At 36.6% G+C, this 22,074-nt stretch overlaps 3 protein-coding genes across 3 annotated transcripts; 1 reads left to right on the forward strand and 2 right to left on the reverse strand.

Moving 5' to 3' along the window:
- The first annotated feature begins 6,773 nt into the window (after positions 1 to 6,773).
- LOC108773753 (hemicentin-2) lies at positions 6,774 to 14,278 on the forward strand. Its single transcript, XM_018539676.1, has 6 exons — positions 6,774 to 7,543; positions 8,622 to 8,751; positions 11,544 to 11,743; positions 12,096 to 12,440; positions 12,797 to 13,282; positions 13,616 to 14,278. Exons 1-6 carry the CDS (start codon positions 7,168 to 7,170, stop codon positions 14,161 to 14,163), a joined length of 2,085 nt encoding a protein of 694 aa, XP_018395178.1. The 5' UTR covers positions 6,774 to 7,167; the 3' UTR covers positions 14,164 to 14,278.
- Positions 14,279 to 14,834: 556 nt separating this feature from the next.
- pch2 (pachytene checkpoint 2 protein) lies at positions 14,835 to 17,401 on the reverse strand. Its single transcript, XM_018539682.1, has 7 exons — positions 17,327 to 17,401; positions 16,760 to 16,916; positions 16,487 to 16,678; positions 16,127 to 16,354; positions 15,591 to 15,938; positions 15,115 to 15,387; positions 14,835 to 14,851 (listed from the first exon to the last, which is right to left on the reverse strand). The coding sequence occupies exons 1-6, from the start codon at positions 17,374 to 17,376 to the stop codon at positions 15,115 to 15,117; spliced, it is 1,248 nt and encodes a 415-aa protein (XP_018395184.1). The 5' UTR covers positions 17,377 to 17,401; the 3' UTR covers positions 14,835 to 14,851.
- A 3,489-nt stretch (positions 17,402 to 20,890) lies between these two features.
- Positions 20,891 to 21,692, reverse strand: LOC108773772 (protein lethal(2)essential for life). Its single transcript, XM_018539695.1, has one exon. The coding sequence runs from the start codon at positions 21,690 to 21,692 to the stop codon at positions 20,934 to 20,936; it is 759 nt and encodes a 252-aa protein (XP_018395197.1). The 3' UTR covers positions 20,891 to 20,933.
- Positions 21,693 to 22,074: the final 382 nt, after the last annotated feature.

Consider the following 22,074-nt stretch of genomic DNA (forward strand, 5'->3'; position numbering starts at 1 on the left):
CTCTCTCTCTCTCACTGTATGAAGGATTTAAAATGTTTGATAATTGTCAAAAGAACAAGAGTGAAAGTAGGATATAAAAATTTCAGAAGTGTTAGCAAAATATATTAAGAGTAAAGAGAGCGTGGAGCAACATATTAAAATATTTTATTGTAATGTACTACACCATTGTTATATAGTAAGTACATTATTATATGCAAAGCAAACTTGTGTTCGTTATTGTATTGCAAGTAGCTGCTGAGCTAATAAAGATGCATGCATTTACTCATTCATTTATTCATTCATTCATTCTCCCTCCCCCCCCCCTCCTCTCTCTCGTTTTCTCGCTTAACGTACATCGAGAGAAATAAGAAGTTTTAATTTAAAATGTGAAATTCCGATACGCTACAGACTTAAGGCATAATTTATATGTACCATACGTCCTCCGAGAATTGAGTAGAAACACTGAAATACCCCCCAGCGAATCCACACCGTAAGCAGCGTCGTTCCTGCAGGGGGTAAGGTGGATTTTGCCCCCTACCGCCCAGTTTTCTTCGTTCGCTTAGGTTCTTCGTTAGCGGTTTCGAGGGCGAAGTGCCGCGGAGTTAGCTAATTGGTTGAACGCCTCCGGCGGCTACTCCCTGAATCCACGATATATATACCAAATCCTTCTACGACCGCGCCCCCAACTACCCCGTATTTTCTCCTAGCCTGACCCAATCCTAGCTCGATTTCGTATCTATATCCCGGTATCTCAAACGACGTTAGGAGAAAGAAGAGCTGGAGGAGTATAGGAGAGCCGTACTACTATGTATACTTACCGCGAGATTACGAAATCGCCGTTTTCGGGACGCACGCACGCGAATCTATACGAGAAAAGCCGGGAAACGTTTTCGGGAATCCGAGTTTATCTTGGGGAAAGTTTTCGCCAGTCGTGTCCGAGGATAAGTACACGAAATCCGAGATCTTGCGTTGGTGACAATGAGGGGACTCCTCCATTCGGTATCCCCACCGTCGTCAATTTCACCGCAAGAGAATTGTCCCACGATTATCGCAAACTATCCTAAATTGTCGCAGGAAACATCGGGACGGTTATCCGCTATAATGCCGCTGAGTAGATGACGATCTTTATGAATCGTTAACGTGCCGATTTGTTTCTATCAGAAAAACACGTGGAATATATATAAAAAAATGTAAGAAACGTGAGAAAGAATCTGGTGAAAAGTGAAGGATGAAGGATATTAAAAATAAATTATATTAAAAAAATAATCGCTTTTGACATTACAGTTTAATGTAATCGTATACTAAAAGATGAAAGAGTTTTAATAGAAATGTGATTCGAAGATTGGCATTGATCGCAACCTACTAACTTCCCGATGTTAAGCATCTCAAAGTAATCGAACCTTGTATTAAAACTCCATTAACCAACATGAAGTCCATTAAAAATTGTTTTAAGGAATTTTTCCTTATCGATTTGTTACCCCCTTGAATACGTAATACTCCGGGAATATTACATAACTTTGTTATTAAGTCTCCTAACTTTTTCACTACGGATAAAATTAACATAAAACTCCTCCGGGGAAAAAAAAAAAAATCTACAACTGCGCGAGAAAACGCGCGATTAATGATGCATGCTGCATTCGCAATCGAGCGAGAACGCCAAATATCCTTTTTACGAAGCCGGTTATACCGATCGCACCATCCATCGGGCATCAACGCGTTTCCCTCTCGCAAGTGAGATATGTACGAGAGGCGACGCGTAATTTTCGTTCGCGCCGCTTTTTCCGTCACGGCTCGTCGTTTCTCATTCGCGCGCGCGTAGAGTACATCGCGATTTAGCGCGCTGCCGGGAGGGGATGTAATAAATACGGCAAGTATGCGCGCGAAGACACACGGGCGGCCGGCGCGACATGTATTTATCGCCGCAAGAATATCGATCGCGCGAGTATATCCCGCGCGGACACAGATGAGCGTTATCATCGCCGACGTTAACGTCGGCGACGCCTCGTCCGGGGATTTTCCCCATAGGGGAGGAACTGCGTTTTCGTTTTAATCGAAATGCGATGCACGCATTCGTGTAATTTCGTAATCACCTCGCGCGCAACAGAGCAACGCGGCCGGTGTGGGGTCGGATGGGAAAAACGGGCCGGGTTGAATTGAAAAACACGGCTACCCCGTTTCAATCTGACAGATAAAAAAAAAAAACTGGCGGGCGTGTAAAGTTTTCGCTGTCGCGAGAATGATGCGATAAACGATCGCATGCGTTGCCGGCACGCCCGCCGTTGGTAACACCAGCGTTAACGCGTTTAAACGTTTTTTAACGATAATCTGCATAACGCACGACGAGCGCGCGCCGGTACGCGCATCGGACGTGAAAGCTCAAAAGCTCGCCAAGGGGAGAGGTGGACGTGGTAACACGCGCGCTGTGTAAAGCGCCGGGTATAATTACCACGAATTGATTGCCGCGCGGGAATAACCCGGGCCGTTTATAAATTCAATGCGAATATTCATCGCGCGTTTATCATCACGAACGGGAGATTGCAGCCGCCAATTAGTTGGATGCGCGAACTTCTGGTATTATAGTTCTTTGTATACGCGACTGCGGAGTGACCGGAGTCGCGACGCGACTCGCCGACCGGTGATTGAAACGCAGCTCTTCGCTCCCAAGTTAAATTCTCGATGTCGCGAAAGAGCTCTTGTTGCTTCAATTGTTCTGTTCTCCGTTGGCCGCAATTATAAACATGAGCGTGTGATTAAATAGCCCCTCCGCGATAAAATAACATTTATTATAAAATAACACTTTGATATTAAATACATTTATTTTATTTTGAAATATATATGCGTGACACAAAGTACATCCATTTCTAAATACGTCGATGTTAAATACTTTTCTTACTTTCTTCTTAACAAACGTGAATCGAATATTAAATTGCGATTTTTGATCATTTTTATAAAATATAATTTCTTTACTTTATGACGGTAATAATAGAGAATATATAATACAAGAATGTCACTTTCTAACGTAATCTTTTTACTTTTTGTCATAGTCCATTATATACACAAGTCACTTTACGCTTCTAGAAAAAGACCTCGTTATCTAATAAATCATTTATATCGCTTGTATGTACCATCCTTCAAATTGTTGAAATTCTTTAGACATTGTTCTCTGAAAAATATCACATTATATAATGTGTTTTACATTCTTTGTCCAAATTTGTTAAAAATTTTTCTTATACAAGAACAGTATTCCATTTCAAAAAAATAAAATTTAATAAAAATTATAATGTAAAGAGGTCGTAACTTGACGGAAGTATCATCCAATCCACGATAACATTTTGCATACCGCCTGCCGATAGTATAAATGAAGTGCTGATATGATATGATAGTTATCGACTGAAGGTAAAACAAAATAATTGAAGTTAAAGATTTTCATATAAATAACAAAAATATTATATATCATAATTATTTAGAATAAAATCTAAAAAAAATATATATATAAGAATAATAGAATTTGTAAATAAATAAATAATGAAGAAAAGCAGAAAAAATTAGTTTCTTAATATCATGGCAGATGGCACTGTAGACTTTTTCTACAATCGAATATACGGTCGCGAGAGAAATAATCAGAAATAATGTTAGACAAGAACTGATAAAACGAAAATTCCACGTGTAAAAGATGCAGACAACACGAACAGACTACGATTACTCGTTCCACGTATAATTCTTGAATCTGGTTCCTTTACTTTTTCTAGATTCCACCATAGACAATGAGACACGTTAAAAATAAAGTTAAAAATAAAAAATAAAACGATTTTTTTTTTATCAGAGAGCGCCTCACGCTAAAAGCCTCTATCATTTTCAAATTTGCTCGTCCAACTCCGAGCCCTAGCCCTCTCTCCCGACAACCCTCTTCAAAGGTAAAAGCGAGGGGGTCAATTACGCGAAAAGCGTAATAATGCATCGATGCATGATCGAACAAAGTGGAGCCTGACACAAAATGCGGCGCACAACCACGCGGTGGCACTCCGATAACACGCTCGAATAATAAGGATAGCGCCCGCAGAGGATACAGGGTTGGATACGCACGCGTGAGCCCGCGTTCGGGGTCCGTCTTCCGTTTCCAGTCCGGTCACTATGACGCGCGATGTGGAACCGAGTCGAGAATATCGTAGAATATGTGGCGATTCTGTTGTATATCGCATTAAAAAATTTATCATAGGTGCACGGCACCTGTAGCCCCGCGATTGCCGATTCAACTACTTATTACAAATTTGACTCGTATACTCTTTTATATTGATACGATATTTAACCCTGCCCCTTCATATACATTTTTTTTACGACAGACTGAACTCATTGACTACTATCGTGACCATACAGTAATCAGGGAACGTCAGTTACGTCTATTAAATAAATAACATCACACGTGATTTTAATTTGCTTTTATCCCTACTATTATTATTACGATATATTATTTCGCACTCGCATTCAGGCTATAGCAATTAGACTTGTATAAAAACAACGTATAATTCAATAATTATACATATTAAACGTCAACAAAAGTGTAACTGTTAATTTTCAACTCGAGAAATTTTATAGCTCTCTTCTCATCTCTCTCGTGACGAATACGCGATTATTTCTAAGAGCGAGAAAAACATACATGGTCTTTAAACAAATTAACTCGAACTTAACTGCCTGGTTTTTTTTTACGTAACAGTTTTACTTTTATGTCAGTCTTATGAGTGCATAAATTTATTACTAAACGAGAAAAAAAAAAAATTCTTAACGGCTTAATTTCACATTAACTCGCATCGTTCCGCATCCTGAACGCTCACTCTATTTACCGCGCGCGTACTTTCTTTCCGCGCCGCGTACTCCGTCGCGTCGCGCTACTTCTCGGACATGAGCCCCTTTCGCGAGAAGATTCCAATTCCTTCTTTCAGCGCGGCAATCGACGATCCACGGGATATTTGCGGCCAAGATTTTTAATACGACCGCATTGTCTCCGCAACTTTCTCTCGTTGCGTATAAACTTGCATCGCCGCGCCGGTGCCACATGGTACCACAATAGCGCAGGTATTGTAATTGTATCTCCCATGGATCTTTACGCGGTAAAAGGCATTTTGTAATTCTGTTAAACGGATTCTTGTTAAAATTTTTGTGTGTTGAACTTTTAACGTGTCCAAGTGTTAATTTAACGTAATATGTGATTATGTTATTTAAATATTTTGTATTATATTAATAACACATTAACATTTTTAGTGACAAAATAATGCAATTTATACACAGAAAAGATTGTTTTGCTAAAGTATCGAAAAATTTAGCATACAGATCTTAATTTTATTGGATCATCGATAATTACGTATGAATCTCAAATAGATGATACAAAATGTTGATATTCTAGTAACTAATTTTAGCATTCTTTAATAAATAATTATTGTATTTTGATGTGGTACCAACAATGGATCCAACAAAATTATTTTCAGATCTGTATCTGGTTACATTTTCAGAGAATTCAATAAAATTGTTCTGTTGTGTAAATATAGGTAAATCAAATAACATTAAAAATAATATAGTTTTAAAACGTAAATTCTAAGCTAAATATAATATATTCGAAGCTAATATAAATAAAAGATGAATGTACGTATTAATTTAACATAAAAATATTAATTTTACTAAAGAAATATGCTTCCATAATTTTTACTTTTCGTGTTAATTTTTTTACATAAATTTGTGTTACTTTTTACATACATATTCATCTTGTGTTAAATTAATACAAAAATTTATGAAACGTACTGTTTGTGATACGTAAAATGTATTAAATTCAACATGAATTTTTCAACTATATACGACAATACAAAATTTATCTCTAGTTATCACTTATGTCAATTGTTATATCTATCAAGAAAAAAATTACTCAATTTCCTATCGGAAGACAAATAGTGTCTCGATATAAGTTTACTTTATAAGAAATATTCTATATGTTCCTAAAAACTCTAGTATTTTGCAAACCATCTTTCGATATTTTATTTGATAAGCAAAAGTTAAATTACATTATTTAAAGTAACAATAATATCTCTAAAAACGATCGATAGAGGACATTAAATAATAACAGGCAAACTGCAGAGGAAAAGGACTCGAGTGGGTGGAATAGTTTGTCGAGCCGACCAACGAGAGCGCTGCGTCGGTTTGCGTGGAGAGATACGACCCTTCGAACTCGAAGGCGGCTCATTCGGTCGGTGTTTACTGCCACTGAATAGATCGTGCGCGCTTTTACGTGGCTATGATCGTCAATTACTTCAGTGACGAGAACTCTGGTGGCTTTTGTCAAAGCGAAGACGACCGAGGATCAATCGTCAAGTGATGTCGAGCGACGCAGTGAGAACCGGTGGCAGTGAAATTCTAATTTATTAAAAAAAAACAAAAAACAAAAAAGTAATTTTTCAATTTATTAAATAAAAAACGTTAAAAAATAATTTTATAAAAGATCCGTGTTCCTCCGTTAACATCGTTTTCGCCGCGAGCCGAGGCGATAGATTCTAGTGAAAGCCCGAGATCATTTCGAGATCGCCCCGCGGACTTTCGCGCTGTTAGGCGCGGTAATAAAATGCGAACCTCAGGCGTGCTCGCGCCGCTTCAACGGATTTCCGAACGGGAGACTCGCGAGTGAACGTTCCGTGATTACGAGTGATTTGCCCCGATCGATCGTCGATGGCGAAATCCGCGGCAGAGAATGGGGCGTTTATCTACGAGCGCGATCTATGACTTGGCGAACGTATAAGCGCGGGTGTGTGCTACGGAATCTGTATCGCGAATTGTGTTTGATCTTCGACCGCGTGCACGTGTTTCTTCACGTGTCGCCGCTCCGATTATTTTCTGCGAAGGACACAAGTCGAAAGAATCTATCCAGCCGTAAGAGAGTCCTGCACGGGGGAATTATTCTGTCCACAAAATCCCTCGACAAAGATTTCGAACGTATATAATCCCCACAAGTATTCGACCCGCGTCGATTTTAAATGCCGCGATTTGTAAGCCATCAGATTATCAATCTGTTCACGCGGTAAATCCCCAAGCGTTCTCCAAATCCCGCATCTTTCGATTCGCACCCACCCCTCGGGCGAATCTTTTTTCCCCGACAGTCGCTGAAGATGCCTTGATCGAGCCGATCGCAAAAGTTTTTCTGGTCCCGCAAAGATGACGTCCGACCGCTCGATCTGTTTGCCGGTGCTCTTTCTCGTTTGCGTTTGGCGCACCTTTGTTTTCGGCGAGCAACAATTTCTGGAGAAACCGCAACCCTACCAAGAGGTATCGTCCGGCGATGACGTGAAGTTACGTTGCATAGTACAAAACAAGGGTGGCCAGTGCATCTGGCAGAAGGACCGAAGACCGGTAGGCATACAGCCAGACAAGTACGAGTGGGCGAACAACCGCGGCAGCGGCGACTGCACCCTCGTGATAAGACGTGCCAATTTATATTTCGACGACGGCTTGTGGGAGTGCCAGGTTACTTCCAGCGACTTTACCCGCCAAGACGCGCTCTCATCCGAGCAATCGAGACTGCTCGTAAAGGGTGAGAATCTGATTCGATTCTTCCGTCAACTTTCAGCGCGGCGTTATACTTTTAGGATTATCGAGTATATATCTTTCATTCTAGTAAATAAGAGAGAAACGAATATATCATTTTTCTTTAATAATAAAGTTTGAGTTTAACGAAGCTCCATTGAAAAAAAGATTTACCAAATCTTAATACATGTTCTTTTGAATAATACTGAATAAACATTTGCTTATAATAAATAAATAATTACTCAATAAAAATTACAGTTAAATCGAATTAATGTTTTTTTGTATCAAGTAAATATATGTTTACGTTTAATAAGTACTTAGAACTGTTTAAACAAAGATTTATTAAAATTTAGTATTTTGCAGTGTGTTATTCAAATATTGTATAACAATTTACATATAAAATAATTACTTACATAATCTATAGTTGCATAGAATATTTAGAGATGAATAAAAAGACAATGCAAATAAAATTATCATTAAAATGTTAGCACCTTCATTATTCGTTACTTTTATACTTTAATATTATTTATGCAATATATTGACATGTCCAGTGCAATATTTTAAATGCAGCCTTGACTATAAATAAAATATTCTGAAATTGTTATTCGTTTGGAAAAAAACGGCAATAAGAGCTAAAAAAGAACTAATAAAATATTAAAATGATTATTAAAGTAGATATTATTTTCCAATGAAGCTGCTTTTGATTTATTTTTCGTCAAATATAAAACGTTTACGCTAATTTGTGAGGATGCTTTGTACTTATGACCAAGGCTGTATTTCGTTGGAGCGCGTTGAGTCGTTTGGAAGAATCGTTAATATTTCGCGAACATTGACCTCGAGTGATGCAAGGAAACACACAAAGCAGCCGTTATGCTCTACTTTCCTGTAATTTTGCAATATCCGTGTTAATGGAAATTTGGTCGAGAGTGGCACAATCGGTTCCTTTTAGCTATTCCCTGTAAGAGCACGTAATGATAAGATCACGGTCATAACTATATATTCGTGAAAGGAAGCAGGGGGAGCCAAACATAACTGTTTCTGTCTCATTCTGTCTTATCTAAAATGCACCCTAATGCGTGTTCCAGTAAAACCTAGAGAACCTCAACTGGAATACGGGGGGACCTTTTTGGGCGCCACCCTAACACTGCAGGAGGGACAGGAAGTAATGATTTCCTGCGTTTCGAAATACGGAAACCCACCCGCCGTCATCAAGTGGTAAGCTTGACACTTTGTCCTTACATTTGAACGATATATGTATTGTGTAATAAAATTATGCTAATAACATGAAAGGAAAATATAGAAGACAACCGAGATAATTTAAAAATTGAAAAAGAATGTTGAAAAATCGAAAAACAGCGTACGTGCGGTGAACATTTTATCGAAATTTCCGATATCAATTTAACACAACACGCCATATAGATAAAAAAAAAGCATTTATTTTATCTCTTTCTATATTTACTTCGAAAATAAGAAAAAAATTGTAGGTGTGATAATTTCTCACTAAGAAGTGTTCTAATATGACGCCGATAAAAAGGAATGATAGGAAAAAACGTTGAAAGGTTTAGTATTTATATCAGATAATTATGGATGGATCCATTTGTCTCAGACGACCTTTTACCTGAGATAGGGCGATTAGAAGTTAAACATTCTTTTTTTTTACTTTTGGGCACAATCGGATGACTATCGGAATGCTGACCTTATACCTGCCGATCTTGATGGGATGAAATCTTGGTAACGGTCTGTTAAAAAAATATCAAATAATTTATTCCTTTTTACGAATAAATTCTTAAGTAAACACAGGGAGGAAAAAGATAAAATCATCCTTTTAAAATAAACATTTTCTTTAAATGTGAACTATTCTGTATTATTTTAAACCCTAATCCCAGCAGGCTTACAATTCACGTTCTCCGGAATAATAATATTTGAAAATTCTCGGAGAGATACAAAATGCGTTTATCTTTCCCAGCAATTATGCATCGACAACAAAATTTTTTCATAAATCTCATTCTCTTATATTCTTGGAGATACCTATACATACATTATACATTTTACTTGCCAGTATCAGACATCAGGGCATCGGTTTTAAAGCAATTCTCGATTGTTCACTGATAGGATATAACAATACACGTACGGTTCTTTTGTGACTGAACTGATCCCTAGAAGGTCCAAGATAACACTTTCAAATTGCGTTCGACGACGCGGCGACGACGCCTCGCCACGTCTCGGCAGGCTAAGTAGCGCGCTTTATGCACATTCCTCTACGTTACATGCCTGCACTTGTTTTCTTACCTCTCAGAAAATACGGCCGTTTTCAAACATCACGGTGGAGCATCGCGACGGTTCGCCGTTGATCCGAGAGAGCCGGTCTGGCGCAAGAAGCCGTGACGTTATGTTTATATGCAGGGAAGGGCCACGCGGAGGGATCGTCGTTTTGGTTTACGGTCCGCTGAATTTAGCCGCGCCTTATCTACGTTCTTATACGATGTAAAACATCTGTTCCTCAGGATGGCACGCGCTTCTTTTGGAAGCTTATACCCCCGATCGTTCCCAGCGTGAGAGAGCGAGAGGCAAGAAACCAGCGGGTGTAATTTAAGCCCTGAACGGTGGCATATGTAGCTCCTTCATAAGGGGGACCCATTGATGAATGGGTCTTTTGAGAAAAGCTAAGTTTCCGATGCGAGAGGGCTCGGCCGTTACCCCGTCTCGCTGTGTGTAACTTCTGTGTGAGACACATGTAAATAACGTTTGAAAGCCGTTCTAATCTCTCATAAGCCTTTCCTTTGTACGTCTCTTTTGTGTCGCGGATGGGTCCGACTGTAATTTAGCTTCTTTATTTTACTGCGTCAGAGTTACGGCCTCTTACTTTTGCACATTTTATGTATGTGGAAAAGACACACGGCGACGATCGAATTGTACTTCGGGAGAACAACTCGTAACATTTACGTTCCCACGCATTTATTTTACGGTACTAATGAAGAATTTCGGCCCGATGGGACTCGTCTGAAACAATATCGGCCGTGCATTCTTTTACGACCGATAATAGCCACGCGGTTTAATGATCCCTGCCCGGTTTTCTTTTTCTTCGCGTTGCGGACACGGCCATGCCGAGTATAATTATGTAGATTATAGCCATAGAAACCGAGAAACTGGCCGCAAGCGTAGCCCCGCCGGCCACCACTGCCGCGCCTGTGAATCACACTAGAAAAGGGTACGGACCTTCTCGGCGGCACTGTTTTTTTTTTTTTTTTTTTTTACGGGAAGAAGGCCGGCCCATTTAACGGAAACTGATGGATTTATGTGAACCACTCGCGGAAACAATCCTGCATATGGAACCACATTGTCCTGGGTTAATCATAAGCATTCAGCTTCCGTTTACGCGTCTTCATATTGAATTTGATATACGAAATGGAAACAAAATATTGTTCTCTAAATGCATTAACAAACAAAATTGAAAAAGATATTTTTCAAATAAAAGTTTCTCACAATTTAAAAAAAATTTTTTTTTAAAATACAATGTATATGTAACAATTTTTTTATATATTATACTGTCAACATTTTTTTTAGAAAGCAATACTTTTTTTAGTTATTCTTATATCTGTAATGAAGTATTAAAATTAATTAAAATTTTCCGTATTTTTTATTTTGATCTATTTTGACATAAAATATGAAATATTTCGTAAAACATTTATTTATTAAGAAAATTGAATTATATAAAAACATGATTTTATTCAAAAAATATAAATTTGATTAATATATCTCATTAAAAATGCTATAAAAAATTATTTCAGTTTTAAAAAGGGATTGAACATTTTTTTTTACTGATTTTTAATTGGATTTAAATCAATTTTTTTAAGCAAAAGGAATTATTATTCGTGTCTCCACATTATAAGAAAATTATAGCACTATTTTTAGAACTAATCTTTAAATTATAGTTTGTTGCTTAAAATTAAATGAGGTGTTAAGCTGTCTGATACTTAATAATTTGCGCTCACAAATTTACCTGACAGGTTCATAGGGAACAAGGAGGAGAAATCTTACACGTCGCAAAGCAACGCAACGGAGGTGGATAATCCGAAAACCTGGGCAGCTCATAGTATTCTACGGGTGCGTGGTCGGAGGGAAAATCACGGTCTGCCGATCCGATGTGTGGCCATGCATCCGACGAGCTTAACACCGATGAGCACAGAGACGCGACTGGATGTTCATTGTACGTGAAATCAATCTGTATAGAGCTAACCAAAAATTATAAATATTTATCAGTATCCTTAATATTGATAAATCTATTTTTGCATACCGTTTTATTTAACATATTTAGAAGAAATAGATTTCATTATTTAGAATTATTATTACTATTATTATTATATACTATACTATATATTATTAGACTTTATATAAATATATACATATATCTTTACATCAATACTTTTTTATATATAAATGCTTAAATAATTTTCACTCCTAATGAGTAAAATGACCCAAGAACAAGCGGTTCGTTTCTGCTTCTAAGCTGGACAAAGTAAAGTCAACACGTGCATAACAGCAGGGCTTTGCGGTTTCAGATTCGCCGGAAGTGCGACTCGAGATGGGTCCACAACCGCTCATAACCGCTCCAGAGGATTCGGTGAGCGTCTTGGACCTGAAATGCCTAGCGGACGCTAATCCAGTCCCAAGCATCAAGTGGTTCAAAGACTCGGTGCCGCTCGACCGTTTGTTAATCGACGCCACGTCTTCGTCGTCACTGCCATCGCTAACGCAAGACAAAACAACAGGGCTGAACGACACCATGTGGAGTGCCAATTTGCACTTTGAACCGATCACGAGAAATGACGCCGGCCTGTACTCGTGCAAAGCGACAAACAACGTCGGTGAAAGCGTTCTTGCAAGTTACAGGCTCGATGTACAATGTTCGTAGAATTACATTATGTACCTCTCGCTCCGATATACTTTACCATTTTCCTTTCTCTGCTACCTTTCCCCTTCGTAACTATTTAAAAGCAATCTACGCATCGCTTAATATCTTTCCTCGGAATGACAAGGTTGTTCTCTTCCTTTATAGAATTGCGTCACGTATAAAATTTTTTATGCACAATAAAATTATATATCGCGCTACTGTGAAAGTTATATAATTCGTAAATACTCTTTTCTCCTGCGTAAAAGAACGAAAGAGAGATTTGAAGTATTTACAAGTTCTATTTATTTATTTAACGTAAGAACGTTTATTTCATTTGACTGACAGATGCATATTTATTGTATTTCTTAGATGAACCGAGGGAGAAGAGGAAAGAGGGAAACATCACGTCCATGAACATGGAAGAAATGGCGCTGTTAGGTACCGCCGTGGCCCCCTTTGAGTGCTCCGAGTTCGAAGCTAATCCATCCCCTCAATACAGGTGGGTGCATCTTCGCGGTAGCTTGGCGGAGACGATCGAGAATCGCGTGCAAAACAAGGGCGGTGGTCGACGCCTCCACCTTGAGAACATCATGTGGTCCGACGAGGGGGAATACCGTTGCATCGCCTTCAACACAATCAACGGTGTCAAACGAGAGACCTCCAGTAGCATACAATACGTGCTGCACGTGACGGGACCACCAGAGATCCAGGTCAAACCATTGCTAGGCGACAAGAACCTCTTCGAGTCTATCGGATGGGCAGGGGAACCCGTGCACAGGCTCAAGTCTCGATTCTGCTCGCGACCGCCACCGAAACTGGTCGCTTGGCAGTGGGGCAGTTCTCACATTCGAGCCGGTATAGAAAAACGTCTTTTTGATTATTGAACCACAGTTCAGAACAGTCTCAATTCAATTCTCATTCGTCACTTGAATAAAAGTTTCTTCGATTTCGGAAAGCAGTCGACTATTCTTGGAAATCCAAACTGAATCAATATTAATAATTATAGAAATCATCAAGTTTTCTATTTATACTTTCAGAAAATAGAATTCCGATAATAACCAGACCAGACAAATTTGAATTATGCAATTCCAGCTATGCACGAAAATACAATTTTGATGATCAAATCAAATAAATAATAAATAATGTTTGTGATTAATCCGTTTTTAATTAAGTCTCAATTTTCAACAGGAGAGAATATTCTACCAAAGTACGAGGCTCTACCGTTGGAACCTATTGTCGAGAACAAAGTGGTGACTAACTGTTATTGGGCCAAGCTGGAAATCAAAGACTTACGAAAGGAGGACGCTCGAATGTACACTTTGTTAGTGGAGAGCGAGAAAGGTCGGGATTCGACGAACATTAAATTGATAGTGAGAGACCCCACGGAGATGCGCGTGATAGCCGCGGCCGTGGCGGTCGGCCTGTTATTCCTGTTGCTGCTGATCTCCATCAGCGTGTACTCGCTCCTGAGGATGCGACGCGGACGATACCAAAGGAAAGTGGAGGAGGAGGGTAGTATCGCGGCAGATGCACTTTATAGTAACGGTGCTTCGATGGATCAACAAAAATCCATCAATTCGTCTCACGCAAAGACCTTCGCGAGAAAGTCCAGCTTAGACAGCGGCCAGGACGTGTATGACTACAGTCGCATCGTAAAGCAGACGCGTGCCATGAGTCCGGAAGCGTTGAAGGTCAGAAGAGCGCCAGCAGTCTTGCAACCGCCCACTATCGTGTAAAATATACGGATCTCCATCTCTTTCATTGATACAGAATCCCTTCTTCTCATCATCGAATCCTATTCCCTTCAGCAACAAAATCTACCTTTTGCTGTACATTCACATATCCCTTCCATCATCAATCTCCTATCAATTTACTTCCTTCTTAGAACATTTTCCTTAGATATTTTTATTATTTACTGTAGAATATATGTATGTAAAAAATCAGAGATACTTTTTAATTTTAATGACGTGATACACAATGTGTATATTTGTATCGAATGTTATAGTCTGATATTTATATCGAGAGCACAAATGTCCTCGCAAGATTATTGACTGTTATTGCGTATCTTTGTAATGTTAACCAATTAATTTTTTCTTAAATTTATTTATTATATCGTGTCGTGTATTTTGTTCATTGTATTTTACTACAATAAGTAAGACTACAATAACAATCTGCCCATTCAAAATGCAGGCACGTCGTGATAAATATTGTATGAAGAACTCGCGTACCGGTGCAAAGTATAGTCCGCGTCATCGGAGCGGAACGAAGCGTAACTTTAATAGCGGTCGCATCTCAGCGATTTTAATGGCGGTTGCGCGACGAGGCGGGATCAGTGCAAAACTGGACCTCACGGAAACTGTTATGTACAGTTCCCGATTTTGATATTTCGACCAACATGTACTTAATGTAGAAGAAATTCTATGCCTGAAACGAGCCTGTTGTTTCGAAAATAGTGCAAAACATTTTAACTTTACATATGTTCGAAATAAATGACTCAAGTAGAGAATAAGCATTTTTTGCGGCAATCATTATTCATTATACAAAAATAAATTAGACAAAACGTATTATTAAATAGTACTATATATATATACACATATATACATATATATATATATATGTATATATAAAATATAGAATATATAATAAAATAGTATTAGAAAAAAATAAAAAAGAAACAATCTTTTTACTTAATGTTGCTGCATATCGCCTTCTTGTTGATCCTGTTTCATAATAGCTACATGCATAGCTTTCAGAAATTTGGATAGTACAGTTTTGCTCGTGGATGTGTAAAGAGCATGTGCTAAAAATGGTATTTTTCTTAAAGTACGACCAGTCAAGCCTTCACTCTCACGGCTAAGTTCGAGCAGTTTCAAACTATTCTTAGAGTCTGCGTATTCTGTGTAACCAAGCATCTTTAACTGCGATATGTCGTATATCTCTTCATTTTCCAAGATTCCAGTCTGGAACATATATAAAATTTTATATATATATAGTAATATTAATTAAAGACTCTCCTTAATGCTTGACTAAACATTTTAATATCTCGTATAAAAAACTTGTTCGTAAATAAAATGTGCTAAAATATGTATTCTGTCACTACAGTTAGTATTTATATGTATATTATCGTATTCATATTGTATCTCGCAGGATTAAGAATACATACCCTCATTAATTCCTTTAGGCATGAATGATAAATATTGTAAATAGCGATTTCAGATGGATATCCAAGATACTGCTTTATATCCGCTCGATCGATAAACGCAAGATCTATAGCTTCTGTCATATTACTCGTTGTTAAAATTAAAACATTCCGATATCGTTTGATTTGATCCAACTGTGTGAGTAATGCGTTCACAACGCGTATAGAGTCAGATGGTTCAGTCCCGTTGCTGCATAATTTACGTGCGTGCGCTAACGACTCTACCTCATCAATCAGTATACATATCAGTGCCCTGTCATCTTGAACCAAATTCTTTATTTCATCAAATAACTTCATAACAAGTTTTCCACTCTGCAATAAAATGCAAATATCAATTTAGATATTAAATGGTGTAACATATGAATTTTGTTACTTCTCTGTGAATATTATTTGTAATATATAAACTGAAATTCTCTTGAATTTATTTCTATCCCAAATTTTAATTTCGAAATTTCATCATCTCTCTTCTAAAGCCAGATATATAATAATCAAATACATACCTCCGAAAACCATTTTGAGAATAAGCTATGGCTATTAATCTCTATAAATTTTCCATGAGTAAAGCGATCTCCCATGCGAATAACAGCTTTCTGAGCGAGAGCTTTGCACATACTGGTTTTGCCTGTACCTGGAGGACCATGCAACAATATCACTTTATTCCAGCTTATAATGTTTGAATCAACAGCGTGATCAGAAAATAACATTGTAGTCTCCACAAAACGTAATAACTAAAAAAAGGAAAATAAAATATTAAAGAATCGTGTGCGATACAAAATTGTATAAGATATAATACGAGTGTCTGCAATGATGCACACAAAAAATAATTGTATATTTATAAATTATCTGCTGAATTTACTAACATTATTCTTTATATCACAATCATAATACAGATTTTCCCACATGTAGTGAAATTCCTGTGCAGGTAACAACCAGTGAGACGCAACTGGCAATTCATCAGAATCACATTGCATTGTTTCTATGGCAGCATCCTCCTGTGTCAGTCTATAGATGTAATATTTAATGATAGCGCCTTGAATTTTAACCTTTCCCCTCTAAAATAAATATATACATATATATTTATAATGTAAATGCAAAATCCCTCCGTGATAAATTAATATTACAATTGATAATACCTCCATAAAGTTAGACGAGCATATCATAGATTCGACGTGATCTTTAATAACTGTATTCTTAGAATCTTTACCATATATAATGACATCGAGAGAAATCTCATCCAACAATTGTAATTCTTCATTTACTGCTTGTTGAATTATGGTTTTCGACAAAATACTAAAACAATAGAACAAATCACTTATTTCAGTTATTTACACATAGAGTAAAGTAGAGATTTCTACAGATATAAATCTCTTAAATTAATCTCAGATACAATTAAGTGCAGATTTAAGTGCTAATGAATTGTTTATAAATATTAAATTATGTCATTTCAATAAAATTATTTCAATAGCTTGTGTAAGAAATTCATTTAGTCTTTACTTTAAAGCACATTTAATTAAGTTTATGAGAATGTTATTTAATATTTATAAATTACATATCATTTTACAGAAAAGGATTGAATACTCCTTTTAATTTCTTTTAAGATTAACATAAATGATAGTAATAAGTTAGACAGATCTAACTAAAAATTAAATGACATTCATGATCCTCATGAATATCAATCGAATATCAACAATCTAAACAACCTGCTGGCATGCTGACACACTTCTACGTGTAACACGTTGTCCTCATCCATCCTTACAAATGTTTATATGAATCTGACAGTGTAGGACAATTCAGAAATTATGTGACACAAACAGACACAAGATCCAAAGCAGCCACTAATATTACATGTCACAAGGTTTCGATCACGTGCCTCTTTTTATCGGCATACAGTCTGCTTTCTCAGCCCTTTGTGTCGACTTTGCTTTGTCCGGGTCCGGCCACTGGCGAATTGTTTGGATTCAAAATTCGAAGTCGTTGGAGCCACGAAGTGAAGAAACCTAGAAGCCGACAAAACAGAAATGTCCAGCAGATTCAAGTGTAATAATCCAGAGTGCATTCTAGAGTGCGCAATCATCGCGATACCTTATCTGTTGTCGGTAATTCCGGGAGTTTTAAATTAGAAATACAATAAAAAAACACAGGCAATAGGAATGGAATAAGAGATCTATCAGAAGCTTGGCGACGCCATTCAAGGTGAAGGGAATGTGATCAGTGAATAGATCTTTTTAAACCCTACAACTTTTTTGTCCGAAACTTTTTTCACAAAAAAGAATTTAAATATTGTGATATAATAAAAGTGTAATAACATAAATAATAAAAACCTTTTACTACCAGAATTTTTTGAATGGCATAACGCCAACTTCAAATAACCGCGGCAATTAACATGGCGAATACTGGCTACCGCTCTTCTTTTATTCAAATATATTTATAAGGGATAAAGAATAGACCTTTTTATCAGAACACACGAAATACTTCGCTCGCGCTGTCTTGAAAGATATCGAATGCGTTCAGCGGACTCAACAGTTGAGTTAGCGCTTACTGCTATTGGTGTATTCTTCTAGATCCAAAATTCCGATTGGATGACCCAAAAAAATAACAACGAACTATAACACTCGCTCGACTATTGAGTCCATTGAATGCACTCATCGAAAAATTTCTCGAAATCTCATTCTTTCACCACTCGCGTTCACTGCAGTCTATACCTATACACGTGTATACCGGCTACACAACACGTGAAACCTGCAGTGTATGCTATCAGAGTATAAAGCAAATAAAGTAAATAATTTATATTAGTATATTTAATACAGATCAGTTATATTAGATTAGTTAAACTAATATAAAATTACAAAAGATAGCTACAAACGATTTAATTCGTAAAACATCTTCAAAATCATTAGGAACCGAATCGTCATCTACTTGGAGCTTGTCAACGAGAAAAATTCTCTGTGTGTGTGTATGTGTGTGAAAATTCCCGATCGTTATTCAAAAGGACTACAACGAAATAAGAATGGAACTTCAGCAACTTAAAAATTTCTTTCCATTTATTATCAATTGGTTGCTTAAGCAGATGCGTAAGCTGATATGCTTCACTCAGGTCAAGCACGTGGTCAACCCAGCTTACCCAGCGATCCAACAGGATGAACGGAATTTACGGAATGCCAATGAGCGTTTCCAACCGGAAAGAGTTCGTAGACCATTTCGTCGTCACGGCGAATGAGGATATAGCGAAGACGAGAATCTCCAGGAAGACTAGATCCTACTAATTATATACAAACCGAATGAGACAATGCCACAGCGCGGCTCTAAGCTGGATCACCGCGGTGCTTCTAAATAATGTTATATGTGAGTGTATATACTACGAATTTATATACTACGAATGTAATTCTTCGATTACGCGCTGAAATTTTGTCAGACTTGTAACGTAACATTAATAAACTATCGCGGTAATATCACGAATTAAATTGACTAACGATTTAACAATTATTGATGCTGTTTACGCATTTTATATCGATCTTATTGATGTTGAATAGCTTACTAAAAACTGTAAATAATTAATTTTTCACTGCGAAAAATATTACCTCGGCTGGAAGTCGAACCCGGATTTCTGGCATTCCATAGACGAGTGTCCTATTAGACTATTTAATTGCCACGATAGTTGAAGTTTTTTCTAAAGATTTGTTTTTAAAAAATGTTTCTATGATTTTTTGTTCTTGAGTTATTCACAAGTAAAGAAACATTTTGACTTTAATTGCTCGTAACTTCGTGAAAAATTATATATAGTACTGCAATTAAAAAATAAAATTCTTAAAGCTGAAACTTTGCTCTATCGAATGGTATAATCACTAATTTCTTAAACGTACAATTTTGTGCTAATAAAATACCGCAGAAATCTTCCTCCAACCCAATAGTAGTTCCAATATATCATTTGAGAAAAAAAACACGTTATTCTTTTTGAACGTATATTAAACAATAAACTTTATCCGAATATTCTTTTATTTTTAAATAATAAATGGAATACTCATTTTCGTTACTTATGTATCATGAACATATGTTTTGAAGAATAATCAAGGACTTTTCGAAATGTATATCAGCAGTAATCTTTAGATAACGTACATTCAAACACAATTATGTTTCTTGGTAATAAATTCTACAGATAAGAATATTGGTAATGTATATTATTTAATATTGACATTAATTGCCAAATAAGTTTAAGAGAAGATTAGAATGTTATTTGTAATAAAATGAACAAAAATTGAAAGCAAAATTTACAAATTATAATATTTCAAGGAAAGAAATAAATGGACATTTAGATATTATTTACCCCTATTTAAAAATGTAGAAAATTAATTTATACATCCCAAAAAAATATTCTGCCATTTAGCAGTTCTATGTTTATGTTAGACGATTTTTCATTTATGTATATCTCAAGAAGATACTCTACAAAATAAAGAATCATGTATCCTCATTTTTATAAATGAATACGTTTTATAAACACGCGCCTGATTCATGAAAGATTTTTTACTTAAGAGAAATGCTAAGAGAAATTCCCCGCTTATGATGAGAATGTTTTTTTATGTAATATAAAATTTATTAAAATTATAGGCATTTTATATATGTATCATTAAAAAGAGATACGAAAATTTCTAGTGCATCATGATTCCTTAGACTTTTAAAAATATGATTATTTTCTGGTCTAGTTTTTCTCAGAATCTTTTTCTCTACGAATTTTTTATCTTTTAAAATTAATTATGAAAAAAAATATTACAAAATAGTAATAACGTATACTTCAATTTTTATAAACAATTATTTATGTTATCTCTATTAAAAATATATTGCGTACGTTTTTTTATATTTATAAAATATAATTTCTATTATATTCAAACATAACATAACATTAAAATGAATATTATTTAAAATGAAAGAAATAATACAATGTCCTAAATGTAAAAATTGTTTTATTATCAATGTAAAATTACAAAAACGTTTCTTCTTTTAGACTATTATGACACGAAACATCTCAATAATACATTCAATAAAAAATATGTATATATATATATATGTATGTATGTATGTAATCTTTTAAGAGTAAGTTCAAGATGTAATAGCTATTCTATAGTATGAAAACAATGTTGTAAGATATAAAATATCGTGCGTATAAAAATTACGTAATGGATAAAAAAAGGAAAAGAATTCGTAATTTATCTATCATTTTTCGTTATATCAATCGTAGAGTCGTTATTAGATACTTATTCTTGAATATACTCATTCTTATGAATATTGAAGATACTCATTCTTCGTCGTCTGCTTCTAATTTAGACGATCAAACGCAACAAGCTTTTCCCCGTCAGCTTTCCCAACACCAGCCTGTCCCATGTTAACCTGTCCCAGGCGATCAGTTTGTCCCACGCTAGCAGAATTTGCATTAGCCTGTTCCACGCCAGTTTGTTCTGCGCCAGCAAATCCTGCATCAGCTTGTCTAACATCAACCTGTTCCATGCCATTTTGTCCCGTGCCAACCTGTCTCGTATTATTAGAAGAAACGGCCGATTGTCTAGTTTGCTCGATTTGGATCACCTTTCGATATGTTGGCTTCAACGGTATCGTGATTGTCATGATGCCATCGCTCGATGTCGAAGATGTTATATGATCAATGTCAGTGTTACGAGGTAATAGATACCGTAGCATGAACTGCTGGGATCCAACGTTGAACTTGTCCTGTTTTTTATGCCTGCCCTTGATGATCACCCAATTGTCCTCCACCTTAACGGTGATCTCCTCGGGCTTATATTGCTGTACGTTTATGTTAATTTTATAGCCGTCGTTGTCGATACTTGTAGAACTGACGACATGTTGGTAACGACTTAGATTCTTCCAGAAGGGAGAGTAAAAATCCAGAACTCCGCGACCGTAAAAATTGTTCGGAGAATAATGATCAAGGAAGCGAGAGGATAATCGCGATCGAACAAAGTTCATTTTACTGGGAGTTCCAGCGGAAAGACCCACCGGATTGATGGGAACATCCAATCCCAAATGGAGATTCGAGAGTAACAATGGCAAGAAATGCATGATATCGTAAGATTCTGTTCTTACTTACAAATCGATTCTTTTAGTTTGATGAGAATCGATGACTGAAGGTACAACTGGCTGATCTGTTTGCGTACGATGCGATGCTTCGTGTAATCGTATTTTGCAATGAGGAGTGTCGTCGCGATCGACCGTTATTTATATCAGACAGTTTTTGATCTGAGTGGGGAAGCATATTCTATAAACATTGTAAGACTTCAAAAACCTACTACGAATGGAAGCTGTATTTGTAGTTAAAATAAATCCTCCACCAGTTTGTTTAAGCCTTCCGCGCAATTAATATATACTCAGTTGTTCCGTTCTGGTATTTGTCGATAGCTATTCAAACTTCAGCAATTTAATTCAAATTTTACTTTAATTATTT

The sequence above is a fragment of the Cyphomyrmex costatus genome, unplaced genomic scaffold, assembly GCF_001594065.2.
Source record: "Cyphomyrmex costatus isolate MS0001 unplaced genomic scaffold, Ccosl1.0 scaffold219, whole genome shotgun sequence".
In the NCBI taxonomy this organism is placed as follows: domain Eukaryota; kingdom Metazoa; phylum Arthropoda; class Insecta; order Hymenoptera; family Formicidae; genus Cyphomyrmex; species Cyphomyrmex costatus.

Excerpts from the sequence above, each read along its gene's own strand:
- LOC108773753 (XM_018539676.1), top strand. The coding sequence starts at position 7,168 with ATGACGTCCGACCGCTCGATCTGTTTGCCGGTGCTCTTTCTCGTTTGC. Across the intron at positions 8,752-11,543 it reads CCACCCGCCGTCATCAAGTG|GTTCATAGGGAACAAGGAGG; the intron begins GTAAGCTTGACA and ends TTTACCTGACAG. Across the intron at positions 11,744-12,095 it reads GACGCGACTGGATGTTCATT|ATTCGCCGGAAGTGCGACTC; the intron begins GTACGTGAAATC and ends TTGCGGTTTCAG.
- pch2 (XM_018539682.1), bottom strand. The coding sequence starts at position 17,376 with ATGGATGAGGACAACGTGTTACACGTAGAAGTGTGTCAGCATGCCAGC. Across the intron at positions 16,917-17,326 it reads GTGTGTCAGCATGCCAGCAG|TATTTTGTCGAAAACCATAA; the intron begins GTTGTTTAGATT and ends CTATTGTTTTAG. Across the intron at positions 15,388-15,590 it reads GCCTAAAGGAATTAATGAGG|ACTGGAATCTTGGAAAATGA; the intron begins GTATGTATTCTT and ends TATATGTTCCAG.
- LOC108773772 (XM_018539695.1), bottom strand. The coding sequence starts at position 21,692 with ATGCATTTCTTGCCATTGTTACTCTCGAATCTCCATTTGGGATTGGAT.